The sequence below is a fragment of the Cryptotermes secundus genome, unplaced genomic scaffold (genome assembly GCF_002891405.2).
Source record: "Cryptotermes secundus unplaced genomic scaffold, Csec_1.0 scaffold33, whole genome shotgun sequence".
In the NCBI taxonomy this organism is placed as follows: Eukaryota; Metazoa; Arthropoda; class Insecta; order Blattodea; family Kalotermitidae; genus Cryptotermes; species Cryptotermes secundus.
In genome coordinates, this window is record NW_019727088.1 from 1,419,634 (window position 1) to 1,429,031 (window position 9,398).

The 9,398-nt window shown below is 37.8% G+C and overlaps 1 protein-coding gene across 1 annotated transcript in view; it reads right to left on the reverse strand.

The window, feature by feature from the left end:
* LOC111864293 (lysophospholipid acyltransferase 1) overlaps nt 1-8,408 on the reverse strand; it is a 48,330-nt gene extending 39,922 nt beyond the window's left edge. The window contains exons 1-2 of the mRNA XM_023851432.2: nt 8,283-8,408; nt 6,241-6,386 (exon numbers count right to left, since the gene is read on the reverse strand). Coding sequence (XP_023707200.1) covers nt 6,241-6,386; nt 8,283-8,366 — 230 coding nt within the window. The 5' untranslated portion in view covers nt 8,367-8,408. The remainder of the gene's footprint in view (nt 1-6,240; nt 6,387-8,282) is intronic.
* Nucleotides 8,409-9,398: the final 990 nt, after the last annotated feature.

Sequence of the window (9,398 nt, forward strand, 5' to 3'; positions counted from 1 at the left end):
CCTAAACACCAAGTGAAACAATTTATTGTAGTTCTTTTGTCTTGCCCTCTTCTACACTATATGTTTCAGCTGCAAACGGCCATCATCAGGTGTATACACTTATGTAGCTGTGAAACATGTAGTGTAGAAGAGGGCAAGACAAAAGAACTACAATAAATTGTTGCACTTTGGACGGTGTTTATGTCATATAGCTTCAGTTTTTATCAACAGCTCAAGATGAAATGTAATTTCTCAGCCACATCAAATATTAGACTCCCCTCCATTCCTTTCCTGGTGCCAAAATACATGTCATTTCTGTTCATAATGCTAGTATTACTCCAATGTCAAAAGTGCATCAACACAATACTGCATTCATAAATCAGCCAAAATTCTCTTTATGCTACTAGACGGAGATGAATGGCCTTTACAAATACAAATGCAATACAAAGATGCTAAAAACGAGATCAGCATGAATCACAACTGATACCAAAAACAGCATCTGAATTGCACTGAAGCTGTTAAGCATGAGCTAGCCTTATTACTGCTGCTCTCATCTGACTACAGCATTTATTGGCAGAAAGTGTGCATCTTGTTTGGCACAATTACCATATTTCAATACGTGGAAAGCATATCATACTTGATATAAACCTCCAAGCAATGCTTAACTACTACTATCTGGAAATACAGATATCTTGGAGTCATGTTACTTCCAAGGAAACCTAGTTTTTCATAAACTGTTCATACCTGCGGAATTTTTAACAAAGAACAAACTATTACACTTTACTGTTTTGTTCTCTCCCTTTCACCTGCAGACCTGTAAACAGTATTGTTACAAAAATCATCAGGAGGAATTTAAGAATATTAACATTCATATCAGGCCATAAATTTATTATTATTATTGTTGTAATTTTTACACAGAACACATCTTGTATATTCTCTTACCTAGTATAACAACAATACAGTAACCGTTGCAGAAATTACAGATTACAAAAATTAGGTGCGATGCTGGTTTGGCAGAATAGAAAAGTACAGAATTTATTTGCATTCTATACAAATTTCATAGGTGTAAGCCAAGGATATAGAATAACCAATAAAATAAATTCTTGTTTCCAATAAAAACATAAATATAAATATGGATACAGACATCTTACACAATAGAGTATTATACCTATGTACATGTAATCCAGGTTACATGTGAGATCATGAAATGTTACTTAATTTTAATCTGCTCTTCCGATATGGACAAGATTTCAATCACCAGAATCCACCGTAATTCAATTTTTTTTCTGGCCAACTGAGAGTTGGGGAGAAGCAAAGCAGAGTACTGTGCTGAAAGGACTGAAGGAACTCAAAAGAGAAGTGGGAATCTGGCCCAGCCAGGCAACCTCCTCCGTTGATCTACTGCGGCTTACATTCTTTAGCAGTGTCACTGTTCATAAGTCTAGCTTGTTTCTTGCAATTATGATAAAAAAAAATTGATTCTATATTTTTATAACCAGAGACTTACCCTCATGTTCAGCTAATACATCTGTCACTGGATCTATATAAATTCTATCATTTCTATGACTGTCTATAAAAATATTATTGGTCACAATATTGCGGTAATTTTGAATTATTGTGGGGAAAACAACTACTGACATACGATTAAAAGATTTTATTTGTTAGTTGAGATAGTCTGTGGTAAATTTCAGTATATGATAGGACATTTATGTAGAGAATTCAGTTTCCATTTGCACAGCATTTCATGTCCCCATCAATTACAGTGATTATTTATATTTGATGATTACACTTTGGATTCATTCTGACAAAGTTACTCACTCTTCCTTTTATCAGCTTTTGTTTACAGTAACTAGCTGATAAGAGTATAACTGTTCAGATTAACCTGTGTGATCTCTTGTGCTTTCCTGTTGATATAGATAGAAGCACTCACGCCCTTAAATCCACAAGTGTTTCTTCCAATGCAAACAAGAAGTTGAAACTATGAAGAAACATACCTCATAAAATCTTGCAAATATATGGCAATAAAATTACTGACTGCTGATGTGAAAGAGAAAAAAGAAAATGTGACTGGGGAGAAAAGTATGACCATTATGAAATTTTAAAATTATTTTCTGTTGCTGTGAAAGCTTCTAGATGTCTGCTTACAGCAAATTATTGATAGCATACAATATATTACAATTAATCTGTGACTATGGTCAACAGCAAGAATAAATCCTAATTTTTTAACTATTAACACTCACAGTGTTAATTCAGGGGGGACTGGCCAGTCATCTGAATCACTGATTATTATTCTCATTAAAAAAAATGCATATGAACATCTCTCAGGAAGTCTCGGTAATCATTCGGCGCATATGCTTTTGTTTCTTGTCTATTAAGAGTCCACTGATCCAAGTTTACTCACTATTTTGTGAATTGTTTGACTGCTGGGAACTTTTTCACCACAAAATTTATGTCAACATTTTCACCACCACTTTCTAGCAGATCTGTATTTCACATAGGTGCCACAATGAAATAAACAATGCTCCATGGCGTACCACACTGCTCAGTAAAATGCAGTAAATGCTAAAATGCACGCGTTTCACGAATTACACACTATTTACACAGAACAACATAACAACACCCCACCACCTACCCCCACAACATCAAAATGAAGACAGCACGCACGCACGCGCGCGCGCACGCACACATATCCAGCAGTACAACGCACACAGTCACAAGAGGACACAACACAGAGCACCGTGAATATTAAACATTATAAAACCACACGTAACAGACAGAAGTCAGAACGTGGTATTAATGAATAACAATTTCACGTTGCAGATATACACATGAATGTAGGAAGAGTGCTCCCATAGAGCAGGACTGGCGTGACTCGCATATTTGAGATACGACATATGGATGACGAATCCTGAAAGGTTTTAGTATTTAGAATTGTTGTTATACATGACGAATACGCATTTTAGTCATTTTATGATGGAGACGTGATGGCATGCAGTGCAGTAGTTTGATGTGGATAGACATACCTGAAGATGGCACATTAGTGCTGAAACATGTAGTGTAAAAGTGAAGAGAAATGTGAAATTGTGTGCACTGTAAGACGGTTAGCAAAAATACACATCATGGACTGAAACTAATGCTAATCACTCAAAAGGAGAAGAAAGAGACGAAGAGAGAAAACATGTCTCTTGAGACAACAGATAACATATGTTTACAACAACCAGTTTAATTCAATTTGTACAAGCAACATATTCCACTGCCTCTCATATCACACATTTGAATAAACATGAACATAAATACAGAACTAATATATAAGCAATGAGATATAATGACCCTGGATACCATAAATATGAGTTCTCAGCCAGGATAGCTGTAATATGCTAACGCAACGTTTATCAACCTGTGGTCCAGGGACCACCTGTGGTCTGTGATGATTGGAAAGGAGGTCCGCAAGCAGACTTAAATTAAATTAAAAATTATCCAAACAAAACAAATAAAAATTAAATAAGCAAGTAAAAATTGCTGAAATAAAATGGATACAGAAAAAAAACAAGCTTTCTAATTCACATGAACATTTCAATGACCAGAAAAGAATCAGGTATTTCCAGGATATAAGGGTGTGACTGCATTGTCACTAGCTTCAGAGCTGGGACCGCGCTGATAATTAGTAGCTGCAGAAAGACGGGTAATAAAAGAGGGGTGCAGTGAACAACATTCTGATTTTATTGCTCCTGCTTTCCTTTACTGTTTTGTTAGATTTGAAGTAAATATGTGTTATCCATATTTCAACAAACTGCTTGTTGTCTATTGTTATTTATTACTGAAAGTTTTCCTACTTCAATGAATGCTCAGTATATCTTCATAAGTGCTAAGTGATAGTTGGACAAAGTGTGTTGTGAGTTAACTCCAGTTTTTATATACAGGGCCTCTACAAAAGGTGTGACACATTTTGATCTTAAATATTTCGGGAAATAACGAAGATAGAAATAAACCTTTAGCAATGATGGAAAGCTAAACTCAAAAAGTTTATTTTCTTCTTTACAGGTCACGAACGTGTTCATAGCTATCAGTGCAGTGTTCATTGTTGAGAAAATGGCGGAAACATTTTTAATAATGGAAAAGCGGCTTAGAACAGGGACTTTGAAAAGAAAAGCAAACAAAACAGGTGATGCTAACCCTAATCGTGATACATGTGTTGTAATGGTGAGTAAATGTGATACTATTAAGTCGAAAAAACAAGCAGTTCAAACAAAAATACAGTAGGAAATATGACAGTTCATATTTGGAATTCAGGTTCACTTGGTGTGACATAAAGAAGCAATCGAAGAGGATTGTGCTGATAAAAGAAAAAAGTTTGGGATATTGAGGCATGACTACAGATCAGTCCTCGAAAATCGTTAAGACGCTTAGCACAGGAAACCGGTGTTCCGCTAGGATCTGCTTTCACAGTCACAAAATTAATCAAATTTCACTCGTATAAAATAGCAGTTGTGCATGAGCTGAAACAACCAGATTATGCAGCAAGAATTCGTTTTTGCAACTGGCTGCTGCAAAATGTGCACAATGGAGTCATGGATCCACAGCTTCTGTTCATGACTGATGAAGCGTGTTTTCACGTTTGTGGCCATGCCAATGCACAAAATGTAAGAATATGGAGCAATGAAAATCCTCACACTATACAGCAAGTGCCATTACACAGTAAAATGGTGGGGGTGTGTTGTGCTGTACGTCCACGGCGAATCACTGGTCCCTTTAATTTTCCACAAAACTGTGAACGCTGACCGCTATGTTAATGACATAATGAATCCCTTCTTCAATCAACTGACTACTGAAGAAAGACAATATGGGTATTTTCAGCAAGACAACATTACAGCACATACATCTAATGCAACCATGGTCACAACACGGGAAGTGTTCGAAGACAGAACAATCAGCAAGGGGCTGTGGCCTTCTAAATTTTCAGATCTCAGTTTTTGAGACTTTTATCTTTGGGGAAACCTAAAGGGAAAACTCTACAAGAATAATCCTCACATCACTGAAGCTCTGCGAAATGAAATAACATGCGTAATTAGTTCAATTACCGTGGACCAACTTCAGAAAGTGTCGCATAATTTATTTATGTGATGCGAGGCATGTTTGCAAGCAGAAGGGGGTCACTCTCAGCACCTGTTTTAGAGCACGGTAAGTTTGTGTTATCTTTTTGCAGTATTCCTATAAATCTGAGCATGTACAGAAACTGATGTGAGCGAATCAGCGACATGACTTCACTCTCGCTAGTGGGGATGGGCACAGTAGTCGCGGAGAAATGATCCATCCACTCTACACTAGCAAGAGTGTGCATGTTTATCAGCGCTAGTGACTCATTCTGCTGTCGGCAGTTACAGCAACAATCTGTGAGGAATGTCATGCCCACTCAGCGCTGTTACCAGGATTTCTCGATGACTGAATGCCCTTTATGTATGGATGTGTGCCTCTCTAGTTCCAGAACAGTTAGATTTTATTCATGTTTCGTATTCTAGACTTTATCCAGTCTAGGGTGGTGCCCTGTGAATCTAACATTCCATCCTCTAAAACAGGGGTCCTCTAGATGAGCACCAAAACACAAAATGGCTTCAATGATTTTGATTACATTTCAGAAATTTATGAAGGCTATCTTTCTAAATAAAATTCCATAGGTGGTAAATTCAGGAACATAACAGTATACACACTGGGGGGTCCATATATGAAATGCCAGTTTTCTCAAAACTGGGTTTACTGGTCTAAGGGATTTCAGTGTTGTTCAGTATTCAGCAACCAACAGTGGTCTACTGAGCAACAGTCAATTTTGTTTCCAATGTAACACACTTGAGATCAACCACACAAGGAAGTACCTGCAGTATCTTGGCACTGAATGTTTCAATACTAATACTGTTCTCCCCCCCCCCCCAAGTTAAAATATGGCCACCACCACCATAGTACTGGGAGATATACAATCTCCTACTCTCAAGCAATAAACTGTTGTCCCAAGTTCAAATCTGAACACCAACCCCATGGATCCAGGAGATTTAAAAGTCCAAATTCTCACACAAGGACAGTTAGATAATACTGTTATGAATTAACCCACTGCCAGTTCAAGATAAATAAATACAAATTACAAATTCCTAACTGGATAACAAGGAATCACTGCAGGAATACTGAATGATAATATGACACTTATAAAATTATAATGTACAAGAAAACGTTCCCATTTCATGGGGAAAATTATGTACATGTATATTCCCTTACATTCCGAAGCAGAAGTATCCAAATGCAAGTCCCAGGACCAGACCAAAAGCATGACGAGTGGCTGGGCTGGTGGTGGAGGGGTGCAAAGTATTCCTGAAGACAGGTGCACATGCCAAAGCCAGCACTTGACTTATAACAAAGTTTACCTGTTAAAAAAAACACATTACTGTAAATATGCTGCTACAGTAAAAATTTCTGTTAACTATCTCACAACAATTATTATGCTGAGAACAAGGGGTAAAAATATTTGGTCACCTGACCACCAGTGTGACCAAAAAATTTTGACTGCTGACCAGTTTCCCACTTCGTGTTCGGGAGTTGACACGCAGTGCAGAGAAAATGAACTACATCCAAAGATCTTAAGATCTATGTAATTGGTAATTCATAACAATTAATCTTTTAATTTAGTCTTTCTGCCATTATCACTTGCCTGGCCTGTGTCTGTTTAGAGCACACAGTACAATAACATGAAACAAATTCTGCATGCCAAGCAGAGGCGACAGCCATGGCAAGATGCCAGAAAATACTGATCCACCTCTCTCTGGAGACCAACCACATCATCCATTACAAATAGAACAATACCACGATTATGATGAACAGTACATACTGAGGTGGGCAGGTCATGTGGCACGAATGGGGGAGATGAGGAATGCGTATAGGATATTGGTGGGAAAGCCAGAAGGAAAGAGACCACAGGGAAGACACAAGGCGTAAGTGGGTGGACAATATTAGAATGGATCTTAGAGAGAGGATAGGATGGTATGGATTGGATAGATCTGGCTCAGGATAGGGACCAGTGGAGGGTTCTTGTGAACACGGTGATGAACCTTCGGGTTCCATAAAATGCTGGGAAATTCTTGAGTAGCTGCAGAATTGGCAGCTCCTCCAGAAGGGCTCAGCTCCATGAGTAAGCAAGTATATACTGAAGCATATTCAATACTCCCACTTCAGATGGTTCACTATCAATACACTGATATACATATAAACACAGGATTAAACTCTAGTACTTTCATCCACTCCCCCATACACCTTCAAGGTGTTAGTGCTTAATTTGCTGAGCACATGGACAACTTTATGTTACCTTACTTTCATTTCCTACAATCAGCAATACCAACATGACCACCGCACAAATTTGTAAAGTCCGTGAAACATTAAGTTTCACATAATATAGAATCGTGAAACAATGTATAGTAATTAGTTATAAAAATATTCAACTACTGTTCTTGAATTCTTTGTAGAATGTAAAACAATATGATCATATAAAAATGTTTATGTAGCTTTAAGTTCTACAGTTTCACTAATAGGTCATTTGGAATGAAAATCTGTATGATAGCATATTCAACAGTTCTAAAACGTCGGTAGTGTGAAGCTTTGAGGTCACGTCTGAATAATTTCAGGTAGGCAGAATGAATACTTCAGTACCAAGTACTTTCCAAAATAGAAATAAAAATAATCTACACTTACACTGAAAAAAAAATAGAATGCGTGATATAGTATGGTTCGCTTGCGGACTGAAATCACGGGGTTTTTGTTGACACTAGCCAACCGCACGATTCCGTGAGCAATGCAAATTGTTAAAAAATTTCTCACGTAATTTAGTGAAAAAGATTTATAGGCCAGTCTGGGCAAGAAGGCAGTAGATTTTTATGGGTTCTGCCAAGAAATGCTTATATTGCCGGAGGCTTAGCCAGATTCTTTAACGTAGTATCAGAGCTGAATTCCGCGTTTATTTTTTTATTTTGTTTGACAGCTTACGGAAATCATTTAACTGCACGGATTACCACGCACCAGTGCGTGACTGCGGACTAAACAGCAGGATGATTTTCAAAGGCCTAGATGAATTAAATATTTGCTCTACACTGACACAAACACTTCATATAACCGTAACTCGGTTTCTGAAGCGTAACCAGTTTGTGGAAGTGTTAACAAAACCCCATGCATTGAAGTCAATGTATCCACCGAAACGTAAAAATTATGCACGTTCATGAACTAAAAAAATGTTTAAAATATGTTATTATACACCTTTCATATGTGCTACTTACTTGGTCCAGAGGAAGACCAGATAAATCAGAAACCCAGGTGAAAATACGGCTACCCTCATAATACTCGTCAAAAGCAGCAGCCATGTCGCGAGCGGCTGTCCGTTTCGTTCGGAAATTACTCGGTTGAAGCGCACTGATCGTATGATGGTATGATTGCCTGAGTTCCTTGAGGCGCTTGAGGCAGGCGTGATTTGACACGAAGCCGACATTGGCCGAGATGTAGGTAGGGATGTACGTCAAGATAGCAATTGACATCCTTCAAGCAATCATCTGATTAGGATTACACAACTTTTTAAAGTGTTCGGTCCCATTTTTTGTTCACTGCAATAGAAGATTTGCGTAATGGCAGGATTCGTAATTTGTACTCTCCACCAGATATTAACAGGGTGATTTAATTAAGGAGAATGAAATAGGCGGACAATGTAATGTGCCTTGGGCAATATGAGAAATGCATACAGTTTTAGGCCAAAAAAATCAAGGAGGAGACTATGCTTAGATGGTAGGTATCGCAGTTTCCGTACCCATCACTTGTAACGAATGAAGTAACAGAATAATATTATGTAGAATACAAGCACAAGCAAACAACCAGACATGAGACTGTTTGTGGGTATCTCAAGAAAAGGCAGACCATTATAGCTGCTAAATAATATCTAAAAGTTTGTGACGATGGTACATTAGTACAAATATTATGTTTCTGGACATTATCCATCGTCCTGTTTTTATCTAAAACGCCGTCCTATTTATATTTCAAAACAACGTGTCGGAGACCGGATTCACTCTTCGTCTTCAGGCAGAACTTACTCAGTTGGACCCAATAGATCGAGCTAGTCTTTATCTCCGGAGATAGGTTTTAACCTGAAGACGGAGACAGAATTAAATCTCCGAAACGATGTGTTTTGAAAAATAAACAGGACGGTGTTTTAGATAAAAACAGGAGCATGGATAATGTCTAGAGACATAATATTTGTAGTAAGGCTGGTATTTTGCGTTTTTTGTTTGCTCACTGCCAGCCTTTTTCTAACATTTGCCACCACCAGGTAGTGGTCAGTATCACAATAAGCTGCCCTGAATGATACAGGAGACCAACAGACGAACTGTTCGGTGTGATGACTTATA